Source organism: Ciconia boyciana, chromosome 26, assembly GCF_034638445.1.
Source record: "Ciconia boyciana chromosome 26, ASM3463844v1, whole genome shotgun sequence".
Lineage (NCBI taxonomy): Eukaryota > Metazoa > Chordata > Aves > Ciconiiformes > Ciconiidae > Ciconia > Ciconia boyciana.
The window spans coordinates 1,473,887-1,493,215 of NC_132959.1; the positions used below are offsets into that span (position 1 = coordinate 1,473,887).

The 19,329-nt window shown below is 60.4% G+C and overlaps 2 protein-coding genes across 2 annotated transcripts; both read right to left on the bottom strand.

Moving 5' to 3' along the window:
* Positions 1–36: 36 nt before the first annotated feature.
* Positions 37–2,087, bottom strand: S100A11 (S100 calcium binding protein A11). Its single transcript, XM_072846553.1, has 3 exons — positions 1,927–2,087; positions 618–755; positions 37–322 (listed from the first exon to the last, which is right to left on the bottom strand). Exons 1-3 carry the CDS (start codon positions 1,927–1,929, stop codon positions 173–175), a joined length of 291 nt encoding a protein of 96 aa, XP_072702654.1. The 5' UTR covers positions 1,930–2,087; the 3' UTR covers positions 37–172.
* A 3,192-nt stretch (positions 2,088–5,279) lies between these two features.
* LOC140644019 (uncharacterized) lies at positions 5,280–18,388 on the bottom strand. Its single transcript, XM_072846477.1, is given in 6 exon segments — positions 5,280–7,521; positions 7,882–13,513; positions 13,558–14,539; positions 14,541–15,937; positions 15,940–17,761; positions 18,251–18,388. Coding segments are annotated over 6 exon segments (12,213 nt in total).
* Positions 18,389–19,329: the final 941 nt, after the last annotated feature.

Below are 19,329 nucleotides of genomic sequence, written 5' to 3' on the forward strand. Positions count from 1 at the left end.
TCACTCATCATGCTGAAATAAAGCCATGCCTTACACTAGGATTTTGAACCTTTTATTTTATAGATAAAAATGAGGAATGGGGATGTCCCCATCTTAAGGACACTGCTTCCAGCTTTGCATTGGTCTTATTCGAGGAATGTTCACAGTGGTGGGGGAGACACAGCAACGAGGGCTAGGGGTGAGGGGCCTTAAGCAGGGTGTCGTGGCAGGCCACTGCGATGCCCCCAATGAGGTTCAGGAACTCCTGGAAGTCTAGCTGCCCGTCACTATTCAAATCAAGTTTCTTCATCATCCTGTCCACGACACCTGGGTCCTTCTGATTCTGCAAAAGACCAAAGAGATGGGAATCGATGTCTGCCTCGAGGCAAAGGTGCCCCTCGCTCAACCCCCCCACCCCAGGTATGGAACTGCAGCCGCTGACTTCGTCACCAGTGGCGAGGGATTGGCAGAGGGAGGCAGAATTCAGTCGGGCCAGCTCTTGTCAGGCCACGCTCTGGCATCCGGTGGGAGTGAGCTCTTCCCATTGCCCACCCCATGGTGCTTGTGGGGCTGAATTGCTGTCCCGGGGGCTGAAGTACACGCTACGGGAGCCTCTTTTGGCCTGGATTATTGCTCACCTTCGTGAAGGCAGCCAGCTCGGTGTTCATGAAGGCCAGGAACTCCCTCTTGGAGAGCGTGAGGCTGTCGCCTTCACGCCCTGCGTACCGCTGGAAGACGGCGAGCAGGGACTCGATGCAGCGTTCAGTCTCCGTGGGCTGCGGGAGCAAGAGCAAGTTCAGGTGAGCATTGCAGGGAGCTCTGGGCTTGCAGAAGAGCAGCCTGACCCTATTTCTGGAGGAAGGCTGGGCCGAGGGGGGCCTCCTGCAACTGCTTTCCTCGAGGAGTCTCCTATGCCCAACCTGTTCAGCTGCATTTTTCTTCGGTATTAATTTCTCTGATGCCTTGGCACAGCACTGTGGTGCGGGAAGGACCCAGAGGATTGGGGAGTGGTTCATGGAAAATCCCCTGGGGAGATGTCAGTTCCCATCGGAGATGGGGAAGAGCTTGCGCTGCAGCCACAGCGAAGGGCTAGTTTTTTTTCCATGCTCTCCAGCATGGTTTGGCTGGGGCTGCTTCTTTGGAAAGCTAAGCCTGCCTCCCCCTTTCCCTCCCCTTATCCTGTCTGGGCAGAGGAGAAACTCTGAGTCATGAGAGAAAAATGCGAGCAGAGTTGGCTCCCCAAACTGCTGCCTCGGGTGGGGATGGAGCTGGGCTGGCTTGTGGGCTTCCCCAGTGGGGATGGACAGGGCAAGGTGAGGGAGGGGGGGCGAATGTGGGGCTCTTTCCCCTCCCCATGGCTCCAGTCTTTGGGGAAGGGCAGTCCGGGGAGAGCTAGCTGGGAGGACTCTGCCCTTCCCTGCCTGGCCTCAGCATCCCGGGGACTCCCTGCCACATCCTGCCCTGCCTGAGGCTCAGTTCAGCCTTTTTTGGTTAATGTGAGAGGAACCGAGTTGCTTCCACCCTCAGCCGCGGGTCCTCGGCTCTTGGTTCCTCTGCACCCCCCTACCCCAGCGCTGGGGGGGATGGGATGGTGGAGACAGAGCTGCAGCCCCGAGTCTGGCGATGGGCATCGGAAGCATCAGTGGGGAAAAAGGAGGGGAGGGAAGGGGGTGGGGGGGGGGAACAACACAAATGCCACCCCCTGGTCCCCCACACCTGCAGGGACCCACTGCCCCTCCTCTCTAGCTCTGCACCCTCTTCCTGCGCCTGGGCCCCATCCCCGGCAGAGACTTAGCTCAGCCCTTGGCACTGTCTGCTCTTTCCCGTGCCAAAGCGCGTCTCGCCTTCAGCTCTGGGGCCGCTTGCGGGAAACGCTCCTCTGCCATCGCCCGCCGGCCCTTACGGAACCACTTCTCCCTCCCCATCCTGGGGTCCCGACTCACTCACCATGGCTGGGGTGCGAAGAGGGGGCTCGGTCCTCGGCACGGCTGCGGTGCGATGTGGCAAAGCAGGAGCCGGGGTGGTTATGAGCCTCACCCCGCAGCCACCGCCCTTCCCGGTGCAGCCAGCACCCAGCCCTGACTCAGCCCCTTGGGCTGCGTTGGGCAATCGTCAGCTCTAACGGCAGATCTGGACGTGCCTGCGGTTCCCAGCTCCGGCTCAGGAATGTGCTGGGCCCCTCCTCTAGACCTCCTGTCCCTTTCCTTCCTGAGTTTTATTCTTTACAGTTATTTACACTCGCATTTTCTCCTTCTGATCTGTTTTCGCCCCTCAGTCCTTTGCCACTTGTCCCTTTATGGCTCCCTTAATTTCTTCCCCAGGGTCGAGGCTAAGACCCCCAGGGCTGCCTCGTCGCTACGCGGAGCATCCCTGGCGTTTCGTCTTGCCACGGTGAGATTTGGGCTTCCCCAGCTTTGCCGATGAGGCCGGCAAAGGCAAGAGCAGGCAGCATTCCCCTGCCAACACAACTGGGGCTGCCCACCCCGGGAGCCATCCTCTGCCCCATCCCTTCAACCCTGACCTGTTGAGCTTCGCTGACAACACCTCGTAGCCTTCTGATGGTGTAAAAGGGGGGGAAGGCAGCCCCCAGGGGGTTGGGGTGCTGCGCTGGGAGCTGGCTGCAGCCAGGATTTGTCCCCAGCGGTGCTGGCCTGGGGCTGGCTACCCTCACGCTGCTGCAGAGCGAGAGTCCCTGGAGGGCTGAAAACAGGGAGACACGGAGGTGGAGGAGGGACAGGAGGCACCCAAAAGGCACCCAGAAAGGCAAGTGATGTGCTCAAATAGCTCAGAGCAGGGAGGATGGGGGCTGCGGGGCTTGTGCTGCTCAGAAACCAGCACTTGGGGCTGCGATGCCCGGCCGCTCCCCATCCACGGGGAGCCAGGGAAGCTGCTCGTGGTGTTTACCCACGTTTGCACAGCCGGCCCGTGGTTACGGCACCCGTCTCCACGCCTTTGCAACCTTGCGCTGACGCAGAATTGCCCGCCCAGGGCTGGATTTCCCTGTGACTCCCAGCCCTGGGCGCTGCCACCTATCCCCAAAAGCTTCAGGGGGAGCCTGGAGCGGAGAGGTCGGGATAACGCGGGCTGCACCCGGAGCCGGGATGTGCTCTGGGATCTGGGACAGCTTCCAGGGATGGGGCTCTTCGGGAAATCCTGCTGGAGGCTGGGACTCAGCGTAGAGCAGGAGAAAGGGAAGCAGCAAATCGGGGGGACACGTCCCCAATATATTTTCCTTTCTTGCCCCAATTTCCTGCCCCCAAACTCTCCTTTTTTCCCATGTATTGGGGAAAAAGTACTTCCCCCCCTCCCCCCATTCAGCCCCTCCCAATCTAGAAACAGTTCAGTCCACGTGAATGAAAAGGATTTTCCAAACCTGGGAGCTCAAGGCAAGAAACCTGCTACTCTTCTTGGATTTTGCACTTCCACCTGCATTTTGCAAACTCCTCTTTGTGCTCCCTTAACAATAAAATCTGAGCTGGTCAGAGGCCCAAGTGTTATTTTTCCCCCTTTGCAAGAACAAATCCCAGGGGGGGTTGTGGCCCGGCCCCATCCTGGCTGCAGTGGGGGATTTCGGGAGGTTTCTGGTTCTTGCTGCTGCTGTGTGTGTTTGCAGTCAGGCTTTGGCCCTGTTTGCAGACAGACCATCTGTGCTGCCATATGTTTGTCACCAAGACGTGCGACTGTCACGTGCACGAAGGGGGCATCGCTGAGAGCATCGCCCCGTGCATCCGCCTGCCCCTGGCTGGGACGGACCCTTCTGAGTCCCTCTGGCGCCAGGTTCAAAACATCACAGGGTGGTGGCCGTGGCTAGGTGAGCGAGAAGCCCTGGGTGCTGCCCTCTGAGCCTGCATCAGGCTCTGGTGGACCTGGGATGCCCTTGTTCCTCCTGGCCGGCTCCGATACCAGCCAGTGGGCTCTGGTTGCATTTAAGAGCAAGACACAGATGGTGCTGGGGTTGCCCTCGCCTCTCTCATGGTCTTCCTGCAACATTGCAGCCCCATCTGCTGCTGAGGGAATTGATTCGCTCTTGCTCAAGGGGAAAAAAAAGTGAATACAATATGGTTTTCTCCAGGGAGGATCATGGATGTCTCCACCTCCAGCCTTGTGCACCATGTGTGAGATCCGGTGCATTTTCTATGCTGTGCTGCTGCCTCTCTCCTGCCCAAGGAGCCAGGAGTGGTCCCTGGTATGGGGCAGCCCAGGGGAAAAGGCAGGCAGGTGCATATGGCCAGGAAAATGTGCATCTGGATGGCTTTGAACTGCTGGCTCTCCCCGTAGCGCACGTCTGCCGTGAAAGCCGGAGCGCACGGGCACATCCGCACGGCCCCATGTGGGTCTCGGACCACAGCATGTGCGGGCTGCGATGGGAGCCCCTGAAATCATGCAGCTCAGTAGTGAGGGCCAGAGTCTGAGAGGTATGTGGGCTCCTAGACATGTCGTCAGGGGGATTTGGTGGGATTTTCTGCAGCCCCTGTCTGGGATTAGGAGGAATATGTGATCTGAACTGGGACAGCCTCCCACCAGGCTGAGACCCTTGTAGAAATTAGATGCAAGGATGAAGGATGGCAGCAGTCTGTGCAGTCGTCAGCTATTTATTCTGATTTTTCAAGCAATACATCAGTGTGAAGAAGAAAGAGACAACCCCCCCGCCCCAACTGCCACCATTACCCTGCCGTAACCACAGCATAACTCAGCTGCTTCAAAGCCTCCGTGAGGCTGGAGCTCGCATTCTGCTCAGCTGTTAGGGGTGCAGAAAGGTGTAACTAAAACCACTGAGTTTACAAAAGTGTTTTTTTTCCAGCCTCGAGGATTTTCAGGCCCTGGAATGAGTATGATTGAGCTACTGGGATTTGGAATTTTTTTTTTTTTTTTTTTTTTGCCTTGCACAGCAGAAGCTAACAGGAGAACCAGTCACGGGGCTAGGGAGACGTGAGTGCAGTGAGATGCAGAACAGTCATGCCACAGGGCAGAAGAGATGACAGGGACATAAAGGACAGCGAGACCCAAGGAATCCAATTAGAGCAGAAAAGTGACTAAATACTGCATTAAGGTGCACAGACGTAATGCAGGAAGGCAGAAGCTGCAGATCCTGGGGTAACTCTCTGCTTACATAGCTGCTGAGGATTTGTTAGATAGAAAAACCCCAAACTTGATGCCCCCACAGAGCACCCCATTAACCCTTTTGTGTCGAACACTTCTGTGCCACCACACGGTAACATCCTAAGCTGAAAGCCGAGAGCAGAAGTGATCCTCAAAGAGACTCGGAGAAGCCCCACCAGCTCCAGGGAGGGGACTTGCCTTTAAGATGCCTTGGCTTTATCCCCGGCAGGACAGCTCGGTGCCTCCTGTGAGACCGGGGGGTCAGGGGGGACCTGGCTCTGCTTGGTGCAAAGACGTGGTTCCTCCTCCCGTTGAGGCTGGGCATCGCTCACTTGCTGGAGGTTCCTCTTGCTGTTCTCCTCCTGCCGTGACTGGTGACTCTTTTCCGGCGGGGGAAGCTCTGCATCCTCATGGCAGCGGCTTGCTTCATCTCTCTGGGGCGGCTGGGGACAGCTCTCTTCGGTGGCTCGCTGGCCTGGCTCGCAAGCTTCCCGTGGCTCCGGAGCCTGGGGCAGAGGTGGGCAGCTCTTGGGCTCCCCGTCCTCATGCTCGCTCACCTGGCAGCTGGATTCAGGCTCCCGCAGGACCTGCTCACTGGCAGCTTTTGATCCATCTCCCTGGGGATGATGCTCCTTCTCTTCTGTGTCAGGCATCTTGGTGTGCTGGCTGTCCCTCCTGTCCTCCTTGGGCTTTGCACAGCAAGGGTCAACCTTAACACCATCCGAATTGGAGGCAGAAGCCTGGTGAGCCCCTTCCTTCACCCCTGTTTCAGACCTCTCCTGTGGCTCATTGCGATCCCCTGTGTTTTCCTGGGAGCTAGAAGCTGGTGTACCCCCTTGCTGCGGCGGTTTGGGCTCCCCTGCTTCTTGCTCGTCCCTTTGGGGTCGTGGCTCTGGGTGGTTGCTCCTGTCACACGGGACTGCCGGTGGCTGGGGTGACACATAGCACTTCTTCATGTAGATGGGCTTCCCCAGGTCATGGGGCTGGTGGCAGACGATCTCGTAGGTGGTAGCTTCAGGATCGTTCAAATTTTGGATCACGTGGATCAAGTAAGCAATGGTCTGAGGATCGCAGGACTGAGGGAGGACCTGCACCTCTGGCTGTACATTGGGCTCAGCGGGGATGTAACGGACCCTCATGTCAGTGACAGACGCCTGATCTCCTGTGGGACAGAGGTCTCTGTTATCCACCTCCATGGTTCGGTAGAGGCTCCTCTCGGGCCTTCGTCCTTCATCTTTATGTGTCCGGCACCTGTTTGGCTCACGTGTTTCTTCCTCATGTAAAAGCCTGTGGTTCCTCAAATCTTGGTCTTCTGAGGGCTCACAGGGGGTGCTTTCACATGGCTCATGCCGTAATTCATTTGCCTGAAGGCAGTGCGGAACATCTCTCTCCTGTTCTTCTTCAACTATCTGGAGACTGCTTCTCTCGCATGTTGCTCTGTGGGATTTCATGGCACCGCGCTCTTCCCTGTCCCGCGTCTGGCGGCTGCGGCGCTCAGAGACCTCCAGGTCCAGCTCCCGTTGGTGATCGATCCTCCTCTCCCGCACGGGCTCTTCCCTCTCTCGCTCCCGGGAGATCCTCCTCTCATCCTCTGCTTCTTCGCACTCACGGGGACGGTCCCTCCTTTCCACGTCCTGACGTGGCTCCAGTTCCCGGGACGTGCGGCAGATCTCCACGTCTGCTTCTGCTGCCGCCACCGTGGTCTCTCGTGTCCTTTCGTACCTCACTGAGTCACGTTGTCTCCTTCCATCGTCCTCGGGCTCGCCTGCTTGACCGTCCCGTCTGTCACGTGTCTCTCTCTGCTTGGTCGTGGCACCGCGCTCTTCCCTGTCCCGCGTCTGGCGGCTGCGGCGCTCGGAGACCTCCAGGTCCAGCTCCCGTTGGCGATCGATCCTCCTCTCCCGCACGGGCTCTTCCCTCTCTCGCTCCCGGGAGATCCTCCTCTCATCCTCTGCTTCTTCGCACTCACGGGGACGGTCCCTCCTTTCCCCGTCCTGACGTGGCTCCAGTTCCCGGGACGTGCGGCGGATCTCCACGTCTGCTTCTGCTGCCGCCACCGTGGTCTCTCGTGTCCTTTCGTACCTCACTGAGTCACGTTGTCTCCTTCCATCGTCCTCGGGCTCGCCTGCTTGACCGTCCCGTCTGTCACGTGTCTCTGTCTGCTTGGTCGTGGCACCGCGCTCTTCCCTGTCCCGCGTCTGGCGGCTGCGGCGCTCAGAGACCTCCAGGTCCAGCTCCCGTTGGCGATCGATCCTCCTCTCCCGCACGGGCTCTTCCCTCTCTCGCTCCCGGGAGATCCTCCTCTCATCCTCTGCTTCTTCGCACTCACGGGGACGGTCCCTCCTTTCCCCGTCCTGACGTGGCTCCAGTTCCCGGGACGTGCGGCGGATCTCCACGTCTGCTTCTGCTGCCGCCACCGTGGTCTCTCGTGTCCTTTCGTACCTCACTGAGTCACGTTGTCTCCCTCCATCGTCCTCGGGCTCGCCTGCTTGACCGTCCCGTCTGTCACGTGTCTCTCTCTGCTTGGCCGTGGCACCGCGCTCTTCCCTGTCCCGCGTCTGGCGGCTGCGGCGCTCAGAGACCTCCAGGTCCAGCTCCCGTTGGCGATCGATCCTCCTCTCCCACACGGGCTCTTCCCTCTCTCGCTCCCGGGAGATCCTCCTCTCATCCTCTGCTTCTTCGCACTCACGGGGACGGTCCCTCCTTTCCCCGTCCTGACGTGGCTCCAGTTCCCGGGACGTGCGGCGGATCTCCACGTCAGCTTCTGCTGCCGCCACCGTGGTCTCTCGTGTCCTTTCGCACCTCACTGAGTCACGTTGTCTCCTTCCATCGTCCTCGGGCTCGCCTGCTTGACCGTCCCGTCTGTCACGTGTCTCTCTCTGCTTGGCCGTGGCACCGCGCTCTTCCCTGTCCCGCGTCTGGTGGCTGCGGCGCTCAGAGACCTCCAGGTCCAGCTCCCGTTGGCGATCGATCCTCCTCTCCCGCACGGGCTCTTCCCTCTCTCGCTCCCGGGAGATCCTCCTCTCATCCTCTGCTTCTTCGCACTCACGGGGACGGTCCCTCCTTTCCCCGTCCTGACGTGGCTCCAGTTCCTGGGACGTGCGGCGGATCTCCACGTCTGCTTCTGCTGCCGCCACCGTGGTCTCTCGTGTCCTTTCGTACCTCACTGAGTCACGTTGTCTCCTTCCATCGTCCTCGGGCTCGCCTGCTTGACCGTCCCGTCTGTCACGTGTCTCTGTCTGCTTGGTCGTGGCACCGCGCTCTTCCCTGTCCCGCGTCTGGCGGCTGCGGCGCTCAGAGACCTCCAGGTCCAGCTCCCGTTGGCGATCGATCCTCCTCTCCCGCACGGGCTCTTCCCTCTCTCGCTCCCGGGAGATCCTCCTCTCATCCTCTGCTTCTTCGCACTCACGGGGACGGTCCCTCCTTTCCCCGTCCTGACGTGGCTCCAGTTCCCGGGACGTGCGGCGGATCTCCACGTCTGCTTCTGCTGCCGCCACCGTGGTCTCTCGTGTCCTTTCGTACCTCACTGAGTCACGTTGTCTCCTTCCATCGTCCTCGGGCTCGCCTGCTTGACCGTCCCGTCTGTCACGTGTCTCTCTCTGCTTGGCCGTGGCACCGCGCTCTTCCCTGTCCCGCGTCTGGCGGCTGCGGCGCTCAGAGACCTCCAGGTCCAGCTCCCGTTGGCGATCGATCCTCCTCTCCCGCACGGGCTCTTCCCTCTCTCGCTCCCGGGAGATCCTCCTCTCATCCTCTGCTTCTTCGCACTCACGGGGACGGTCCCTCCTTTCCCCGTCCTGACGTGGCTCCAGTTCCCGGGACGTGCGGCGGATCTCCACGTCTGCTTCTGCTGCCGCCACCGTGGTCTCTCGTGTCCTTTCGTACCTCACTGAGTCACGTTGTCTCCTTCCATCGTCCTCGGGCTCGCCTGCTTGACCGTCCCGTCTGTCACGTGTCTCTGTCTGCTTGGTCGTGGCACCGCGCTCTTCCCTGTCCCGCGTCTGGCGGCTGCGGCGCTCGGAGACCTCCAGGTCCAGCTCCCGTTGGCGATCGATCCTCCTCTCCCGCACGGGCTCTTCCCTCTCTCGCTCCCGGGAGATCCTCCTCTCATCCTCTGCTTCTTCGCACTCACGGGGACGGTCCCTCCTTTCCCCGTCCTGACGTGGCTCCAGTTCCCGGGACGTGCGGCGGATCTCCACGTCTGCTTCTGCTGCCGCCACTGTGGTCTCTCGTGTCCTTTCGTACCTCACTGAGTCACGTTGTCTCCTTCCATCGTCCTCGGGCTCGCCTGCTTGACCGTCCCGTCTGTCACGTGTCTCTCTCTGCTTGGTCGTGGCACCGCGCTCTTCCCTGTCCCGCGTCTGGCGGCTGCGGCGCTCAGAGACCTCCAGGTCCAGCTCCCGTTGGCGATCGATCCTCCTCTCCCGCACGGGCTCTTCCCTCTCTCGCTCCCGGGAGATCCTCCTCTCATCCTCTGCTTCTTCGCACTCACGGGGACGGTCCCTCCTTTCCCCGTCCTGACGTGGCTCCAGTTCCCGGGACGTGCGGCGGAACTCCACGTCTGCTTCTGCTGCCGCCACTGTGGTCTCTCGTGTCCTTTCGTACCTCACTGAGTCACGTTGTCTCCTTCCATCGTCCTCGGGCTCGCCTGCTTGACCGTCCCGTCTGTCACGTGTCTCTGTCTGCTTGGTCGTGGCACCGCGCTCTTCCCTGTCCCGCGTCTGGCGGCTGCGGCGCTCAGAGACCTCCAGGTCCAGCTCCCGTTGGCGATCGATCCTCCTCTCCCGCACGGGCTCTTCCCTCTCTCGCTCCCGGGAGATCCTCCTCTCATCCTCTGCTTCTTCGCACTCACGGGGACGGTCCCTCCTTTCCCCGTCCTGACGTGGCTCCAGTTCCCGGGACGTGCGGCGGAACTCCACGTCTGCTTCTGCTGCCGCCACTGTGGTCTCTCGTGTCCTTTCGTACCTCACTGAGTCACGTTGTCTCCTTCCATCGTCCTCGGGCTCGCCTGCTTGACCGTCCCGTCTGTCACGTGTCTCTCTCTGCTTGGTCGTGGCACCGCGCTCTTCCCTGTCCCGCGTCTGGCGGCTGCGGCGCTCGGAGACCTCCAGGTCCAGCTCCCGTTGGCGATCGATCCTCCTCTCCCGCACGGGCTCTTCCCTCTCTCGCTCCCGGGAGATCCTCCTCTCATCCTCTGCTTCTTCGCACTCACGGGGACGGTCCCTCCTTTCCCCGTCCTGACGTGGCTCCAGTTCCCGGGACGTGCGGCGGATCTCCACGTCTGCTTCTGCTGCCGCCACCGTGGTCTCTCGTGTCCTTTCGTACCTCACTGAGTCACGTTGTCTCCTTCCATCGTCCTCGGGCTCGCCTGCTTGACCGTCCCGTCTGTCACGTGTCTCTGTCTGCTTGGTCGTGGCACCGCGCTCTTCCCTGTCCCGCGTCTGGCGGCTGCGGCGCTCAGAGACCTCCAGGTCCAGCTCCCGTTGGCGATCGATCCTCCTCTCCCGCACGGGCTCTTCCCTCTCTCGCTCCCGGGAGATCCTCCTCTCATCCTCTGCTTCTTCGCACTCACGGGGACGGTCCCTCCTTTCCCCGTCCTGACGTGGCTCCAGTTCCCGGGACGTGCGGCGGATCTCCACGTCTGCTTCTGCTGCCGCCACCGTGGTCTCTCGTGTCCTTTCGTACCTCACTGAGTCACGTTGTCTCCTTCCATCGTCCTCGGGCTCGCCTGCTTGACCGTCCCGTCTGTCACGTGTCTCTGTCTGCTTGGTCGTGGCACCGCGCTCTTCCCTGTCCCGCGTCTGGCGGCTGCGGCGCTCAGAGACCTCCAGGTCCAGCTCCCGTTGGCGATCGATCCTCCTCTCCCGCACGGGCTCTTCCCTCTCTCGCTCCCGGGAGATCCTCCTCTCATCCTCTGCTTCTTCGCACTCACGGGGACGGTCCCTCCTTTCCCCGTCCTGATGTGGCTCCAGTTCCCGGGACGTGCGGCGGATCTCCACGTCTGCTTCTGCTGCCGCCACTGTGGTCTCTCGTGTCCTTTCGTACCTCACTGAGTCACGTTGTCTCCTTCCATCATCCTCGGGCTCGCCTGCTTGACCGTCCCCTCTGTCACGTGTCTCTGTCTGCTTGGTCGTGGCACCGCGCTCTTCCCTGTCCCGCGTCTGGCGGCTGCGGCGCTCAGAGACCTCCAGGTCCAGCTCCCGTTGGCGATCGATCCTCCTCTCCCGCACGGGCTCTTCCCTCTCTCGCTCCCGGGAGATCCTCCTCTCATCCTCTGCTTCTTCGCACTCACGGGGACGGTCCCTCCTTTCCCCGTCCTGACGTGGCTCCAGTTCCCGGGACGTGCGGCGGATCTCCACGTCTGCTTCTGCTGCCGCCACCGTGGTCTCTCGTGTCCTTTCGTACCTCACTGAGTCACGTTGTCTCCTTCCATCGTCCTCGGGCTCGCCTGCTTGACCGTCCCGTCTGTCACGTGTCTCTGTCTGCTTGGTCGTGGCACCGCGCTCTTCCCTGTCCCGCGTCTGGCGGCTGCGGCGCTCGGAGACCTCCAGGTCCAGCTCCCGTTGGCGATCGATCCTCCTCTCCCGCACGGGCTCTTCCCTCTCTCGCTCCCGGGAGATCCTCCTCTCATCCTCTGCTTCTTCACACTCACGGGGACGGTCCCTCCTTTCCCCGTCCTGACGTGGCTCCAGTTCCCGGGACGTGCGGCGGATCTCCATGTCTGCTTCTGCTGCCGCCACCGTGGTCTCTCGTGTCCTTTCGTACCTCACTGAGTCACGTTGTCTCCTTCCATCGTCCTCGGGCTCGCCTGCTTGACTGTCCCGTCTGTCACGTGTCTCTGTCTGCTTGGTCGTGGCACCGCGCTCTTCCCTGTCCCGCGTCTGGCGGCTGCGGCGCTCAGAGACCTCCAGGTCCAGCTCCCGTTGGCGATCGATCCTCCTCTCCCGCACGGGCTCTTCCCTCTCTCGCTCCCGGGAGATCCTCCTCTCATCCTCTGCTTCTTCGCACTCACGGGGACGGTCCCTCCTTTCCCCGTCCTGACGTGGCTCCAGTTCCCGGGACGTGCGGCGGATCTCCACGTCTGCTTCTGCTGCCGCCACCGTGGTCTCTCGTGTCCTTTCGTACCTCACTGAGTCACGTTGTCTCCTTCCATCGTCCTCGGGCTCGCCTGCTTGACCGTCCCGTCTGTCACGTGTCTCTGTCTGCTTGGTCGTGGCACCGCGCTCTTCCCTGTCCCGCGTCTGGCGGCTGCGGCGCTCAGAGACCTCCAGGTCCAGCTCCCGTTGGCGATCGATCCTCCTCTCCCGCACGGGCTCTTCCCTCTCTCGCTCCCGGGAGATCCTCCTCTCATCCTCTGCTTCTTCGCACTCACGGGGACGGTCCCTCCTTTCCCCGTCCTGACGTGGCTCCAGTTCCCGGGACGTGCGGCGGAACTCCACGTCTGCTTCTGCTGCCGCCACCGTGGTCTCTCGTGTCCTTTCGTACCTCACTGAGTCACGTTGTCTCCTTCCATCGTCCTCGGGCTCGCCTGCTTGACCGTCCCGTCTGTCACGTGTCTCTGTCTGCTTGGTCGTGGCACCGCGCTCTTCCCTGTCCCGCGTCTGGCGGCTGCGGCGCTCAGAGACCTCCAGGTCCAGCTCCCGTTGGCGATCGATCCTCCTCTCCCGCACGGGCTCTTCCCTCTCTCGCTCCCGGGAGATCCTCCTCTCATCCTCTGCTTCTTCGCACTCACGGGGACGGTCCCTCCTTTCCCCGTCCTGACGTGGCTCCAGTTCCCGGGACGTGCGGCGGAACTCCACGTCTGCTTCTGCTGCCGCCACTGTGGTCTCTCGTGTCCTTTCGTACCTCACTGAGTCACGTTGTCTCCTTCCATCGTCCTCGGGCTCGCCTGCTTGACCGTCCCGTCTGTCACGTGTCTCTGTCTGCTTGGTCGTGGCACCGCGCTCTTCCCTGTCCCGCGTCTGGCGGCTGCGGCGCTCAGAGACCTCCAGGTCCAGCTCCCGTTGGCGATCGATCCTCCTCTCCCGCACGGGCTCTTCCCTCTCTCGCTCCCGGGAGATCCTCCTCTCATCCTCTGCTTCTTCGCACTCACGGGGACGGTCCCTCCTTTCCCCGTCCTGACGTGGCTCCAGTTCCCGGGACGTGCGGCGGATCTCCACGTCTGCTTCTGCTGCCGCCACCGTGGTCTCTCGTGTCCTTTCGTACCTCACTGAGTCACGTTGTCTCCTTCCATCGTCCTCGGGCTCGCCTGCTTGACCGTCCCGTCTGTCACGTGTCTCTCTCTGCTTGGCCGTGGCACCGCGCTCTTCCCTGTCCCGCGTCTGGCGGCTGCGGCGCTCAGAGACCTCCAGGTCCAGCTCCCGTTGGCGATCGATCCTCCTCTCCCACACGGGCTCTTCCCTCTCTCGCTCCCGGGAGATCCTCCTCTCATCCTCTGCTTCTTCGCACTCACGGGGACGGTCCCTCCTTTCCCGTCCTGACGTGGCTCCAGTTCCCGGGACGTGCGGCGGATCTCCACGTCAGCTTCTGCTGCCGCCACCGTGGTCTCTCGTGTCCTTTCGCACCTCACTGAGTCACGTTGTCTCCTTCCATCGTCCTCGGGCTCGCCTGCTTGACCGTCCCGTCTGTCACGTGTCTCTCTCTGCTTGGCCGTGGCACCGCGCTCTTCCCTGTCCCGCGTCTGGTGGCTGCGGCGCTCAGAGACCTCCAGGTCCAGCTCCCGTTGGCGATCGATCCTCCTCTCCCGCACGGGCTCTTCCCTCTCTCGCTCCCGGGAGATCCTCCTCTCATCCTCTGCTTCTTCGCACTCACGGGGACGGTCCCTCCTTTCCCCGTCCTGACGTGGCTCCAGTTCCTGGGACGTGCGGCGGATCTCCACGTCTGCTTCTGCTGCCGCCACCGTGGTCTCTCGTGTCCTTTCGTACCTCACTGAGTCACGTTGTCTCCTTCCATCGTCCTCGGGCTCGCCTGCTTGACCGTCCCGTCTGTCACGTGTCTCTGTCTGCTTGGTCGTGGCACCGCGCTCTTCCCTGTCCCGCGTCTGGCGGCTGCGGCGCTCAGAGACCTCCAGGTCCAGCTCCCGTTGGCGATCGATCCTCCTCTCCCGCACGGGCTCTTCCCTCTCTCGCTCCCGGGAGATCCTCCTCTCATCCTCTGCTTCTTCGCACTCACGGGGACGGTCCCTCCTTTCCCCGTCCTGACGTGGCTCCAGTTCCCGGGACGTGCGGCGGATCTCCACGTCTGCTTCTGCTGCCGCCACCGTGGTCTCTCGTGTCCTTTCGTACCTCACTGAGTCACGTTGTCTCCTTCCATCGTCCTCGGGCTCGCCTGCTTGACCGTCCCGTCTGTCACGTGTCTCTGTCTGCTTGGCCGTGGCACCGCGCTCTTCCCTGTCCCGCGTCTGGCGGCTGCGGCGCTCAGAGACCTCCAGGTCCAGCTCCCGTTGGCGATCGATCCTCCTCTCCCTGCACGGGCTCTTCCCTCTCTCGCTCCCGGGAGATCCTCCTCTCATCCTCTGCTTCTTCGCACTCACGGGGACGGTCCCTCCTTTCCCCGTCCTGACGTGGCTCCAGTTCCCGGGACGTGCGGCGGAACTCCACGTCTGCTTCTGCTGCCGCCACCGTGGTCTCTCGTGTCCTTTCGTACCTCACTGAGTCACGTTGTCTCCTTCCATCGTCCTCGGGCTCGCCTGCTTGACCGTCCCGTCTGTCACGTGTCTCTGTCTGCTTGGTCGTGGCACCGCGCTCTTCCCTGTCCCGCGTCTGGCGGCTGCGGCGCTCGGAGACCTCCAGGTCCAGCTCCCGTTGGCGATCGATCCTCCTCTCCCGCACGGGCTCTTCCCTCTCTCGCTCCCGGGAGATCCTCCTCTCATCCTCTGCTTCTTCGCACTCACGGGGACGGTCCCTCCTTTCCCCGTCCTGACGTGGCTCCAGTTCCCGGGACGTGCGGCGGATCTCCACGTCTGCTTCTGCTGCCGCCACTGTGGTCTCTCGTGTCCTTTCGTACCTCACTGAGTCACGTTGTCTCCTTCCATCGTCCTCGGGCTCGCCTGCTTGACCGTCCCGTCTGTCACGTGTCTCTGTCTGCTTGGTCGTGGCACCGCGCTCTTCCCTGTCCCGCGTCTGGCGGCTGCGGCGCTCAGAGACCTCCAGGTCCAGCTCCCGTTGGCGATCGATCCTCCTCTCCCGCACGGGCTCTTCCCTCTCTCGCTCCCGGGAGATCCTCCTCTCATCCTCTGCTTCTTCGCACTCACGGGGACGGTCCCTCCTTTCCCCGTCCTGACGTGGCTCCAGTTCCTGGGACGTGCGGCGGAACTCCACGTCTGCTTCTGCTGCCGCCACTGTGGTCTCTCGTGTCCTTTCGTACCTCACTGAGTCACGTTGTCTCCTTCCATCGTCCTCGGGCTCGCCTGCTTGACCGTCCCGTCTGTCACGTGTCTCTGTCTGCTTGGTCGTGGCACCGCGCTCTTCCCTGTCCCGCGTCTGGCGGCTGCGGCGCTCAGAGACCTCCAGGTCCAGCTCCCGTTGGCGATCGATCCTCCTCTCCCGCACGGGCTCTTCCCTCTCTCGCTCCCGGGAGATCCTCCTCTCATCCTCTGCTTCTTCGCACTCACGGGGACGGTCCCTCCTTTCCCCGTCCTGACGTGGCTCCAGTTCCCGGGACGTGCGGCGGATCTCCACGTCTGCTTCTGCTGCCGCCACCGTGGTCTCTCGTGTCCTTTCGTACCTCACTGAGTCACGTTGTCTCCTTCCATCGTCCTCGGGCTCGCCTGCTTGACCGTCCCGTCTGTCACGTGTCTCTCTCTGCTTGGTCGTGGCACCGCGCTCTTCCCTGTCCCGCGTCTGGCGGCTGCGGCGCCGGAGACCTCCAGGTCCAGCTCCCGTTGGCGATCGATCCTCCTCTCCCGCACGGGCTCTTCCCTCTCTCGCTCCCGGGAGATCCTCCTCTCATCCTCTGCTTCTTCGCACTCACGGGGACGGTCCCTCCTTTCCCCGTCCTGACGTGGCTCCAGTTCCCGGGACGTGCGGCGGATCTCCACGTCTGCTTCTGCTGCCGCCACCGTGGTCTCTCGTGTCCTTTCGTACCTCACTGAGTCACGTTGTCTCCTTCCATCGTCCTCGGGCTCGCCTGCTTGACCGTCCCGTCTGTCACGTGTCTCTGTCTGCTTGGTCGTGGCACCGCGCTCTTCCCTGTCCCGCGTCTGGCGGCTGCGGCGCTCAGAGACCTCCAGGTCCAGCTCCCGTTGGCGATCGATCCTCCTCTCCCGCACGGGCTCTTCCCTCTCTCGCTCCCGGGAGATCCTCCTCTCATCCTCTGCTTCTTCGCACTCACGGGGACGGTCCCTCCTTTCCCCGTCCTGACGTGGCTCCAGTTCCCGGGACGTGCGGCGGATCTCCACGTCTGCTTCTGCTGCCGCCACCGTGGTCTCTCGTGTCCTTTCGTACCTCACTGAGTCACGTTGTCTCCTTCCATCGTCCTCGGGCTCGCCTGCTTGACCGTCCCGTCTGTCACGTGTCTCTGTCTGCTTGGTCGTGGCACCGCGCTCTTCCCTGTCCCGCGTCTGGCGGCTGCGGCGCTCAGAGACCTCCAGGTCCAGCTCCCGTTGGTGATCGATCCTCCTCTCCCGCAGGGGCTTTTTCCTCTTTGCGTCATCTCTTTCTTCGCACTCCTGGGTTTGGTGGATGTCTCTATGACCTTCTGGATATTCAAGTTCTTGTTCCTGTTTTTTCCCTTCTTCATATATACCTTTTTCTGTCTCAGAGGTGTCATGGTACCTGAGGTCAAGGTCTAGCGGTTCCTGTAAGTATGACTGATGTGGGTGTCTTGATTCCAGGTTTTCAGGCCCACGTGGCTCGTGGCTGCTGTGTTCAAGTGCTTTTTGTTCCAGCTGACGTAGGTGGTAGCGGTTTCTCTCTTCTGTGAGTAATTCAGGTTTACGTGGCTGATTGTGATTTCCTCTGTCTGCTTCTTGTGGCTGCTGGTTTCTTTGATCATATGCTGGTAGTGCTGGCTCATGTGGCTGATGGCTACTCCACCGGTTTGGCAGTGGTTGAGGTTCACACGTCTGGCTGCCACTCCTCACATGTGCCAATTGTTGTGGCTTAGGCCGCTCTTGATTTTGCCTCTCATCTGTCTGCAGTGTTGGTTCCTGTGCTTGCAAGCTGCCACGCTTGAGGAGTTGTACATCTCCTGGTCTGTCTGGCTCTGGTAGCTGACGTCTTTTCTGGCTATTCCATTGGTCACATGGCTCTTGGCTTCGTTCTTCGTATACCTGAGGGATTGGCTCCCGCCGCTCCCTGCTTCGTTTTGCTTCATTTCTGCTTTGTGTGTTATGTTGCTGGTGGTGACTCCCTGTTTCTTCTAGTGTTTCAAGCTCGTTGACCCTGGTGTCTCGTTGTACCTCAGGTTCACAAGGGGGACGATCGTTACTCTCACCGGTTTGTCGTTCCTCCTCCTGGAGCTGCCGATGGCTCCTTCTGTTCTTAATTTCAGGCTCCCAGAGTGACTTGCCGCTGGTTGTCAGCTTTGTTCTTTGCTTAAGGCATGGTCCCTTCGGCAGGTACCAGTAGCAGGCCTTAGCCACTCTGAACACCAAGAGCAGGAACTCATTAAAATCTATTTCCCCATCATCATCCCACTCCAGAAACTGCAGAATCTTGTCAATCGTCTGAGGGTCATGCGGCTTCTGCAGGGAAAACACACACAGGGAAACAAAAAAGGGAGTTTAGCCTTCCTGCTCCTTGTCAGAGAAATGCAAAGACAGGGACAATTGCAGTCTTTTCTCCTTCCACCTCTCACACCTTCACTTTTATAGCTCAGCAACAACTCCATGTCTTTATTATCCATTTTCCTGTTGTTTCCTGGCTGCAGCTAACCAGCTCTCTTCTCTTTGGGATATGCTGTATCTCTCTACTGGATGGATTTCCTTCCTACCTTTGAAAGAAAACCATACCTCCCCACGGTTCATTCTCCAGCTTTTGCCCCTTTGCTCATCACAAAATGGGTTGGAAGAGCTGTTGAAGCAGCCAGAGTAAGGGAACGCAACTGCTGCTCCTCTTTGGTGAAAGCCTCCCCATCCCACTGACATAAGAATCATCCCCTCTCCAGAAGGAGATTTTGCAGTCCCTGCCCTCCAGTCTTGGCCTCGAGCCCTCCCCCTCACAGCAGCACTCACAGCTATGACATCTGCAAACTCCCTCTGGATGAACTCTTTCATCTTCCTTCGGCTGAGGCTGGACCAGTCTCCATCTTCCTTTGCATGTTTGTGAAAGACACTGATGATGGTGGAAATGCTCTCTAAGAAGCGAGACATCTTCCTGCAGATTCAAGCAAGCCTGCAAGAAAAGGAGCAGACCTAAGGATGGGAGATTTGCTTGTCTCTGAGCGGGAAAAGAGGAGGGAGAATTGCTGGGGTCAGGCAGCATGTGTTAATGGGACGCTGGGTACCATGTGCTGTGTGTCCGCTCCTGTGCCATGGCGAGCTTTGTTTCACCAGAACACTGGGAAGAAATTCAAATGCTTAGGGGTTTTAGTGGGATGGGGAGTGTCCTCCAACTTGTCTACTGACATATTTGAATGACGTTTGACAGGGGATGGCAGGATGCCTACATTTATGGATCGCAGGGAGGGGACTGGGGATGGTGACTCAAGAGATGCCCCAAGAACCCGTCTGCATGGGGCCATACCAGGTACTTATGTTTCCAGGACCCACGCTGCTATCTCTGCCTGGCACTGAGATACACCGGCTTCTGTGAAGCAGGTTAAAGGATGTCTAACGCAGCGCTGGCATGGCCTGAGACAAGATCTAGCTGGGTCAGAGACAGGTAGAGTGCTTACGGGGAGTTAAAACAAGCCCTGTGGCTGATGCTTCTGTGACCAGTAGTAATACAAAACAATCGATTAAGCTTTCATTACAGCATCAGTTCATTGGCAAATAGATTTTGGCCAGAGGGGAACTGTCAGATCACCTAGGTCAGAGCTACTTATTTAATTTTACTGAGATCTGCTTGGCAGAAAGCAGTGCTCCTGTTGGAGCTTTGTGTCTGGAAACCTCGAACGCCACCTCCTTCCTTCCTCCTCGCAGGATCCCCAAGCCTGTTATCAGGTACATCAGCGCTGAGATCTCAGCTTGCAGCTGGGGAAGCTGTGCCATGTCTGCCTTGCTGCCTCTATAACGTGCGTATACGCATGAGCATATGTGCACACCTCTGCATACGAAATCCTGGTTTTTGGTATTTCTGTAGAAAACAGAAA

Bases quoted from the DNA above. Each gene is read 5' to 3' on its own strand.
- S100A11 (XM_072846553.1), bottom strand. The intron at 323-617 runs GTGAGCAATAAT...GGTCTTTTGCAG, and splicing joins AGCTGGCTGCCTTCACGAAG to AATCAGAAGGACCCAGGTGT.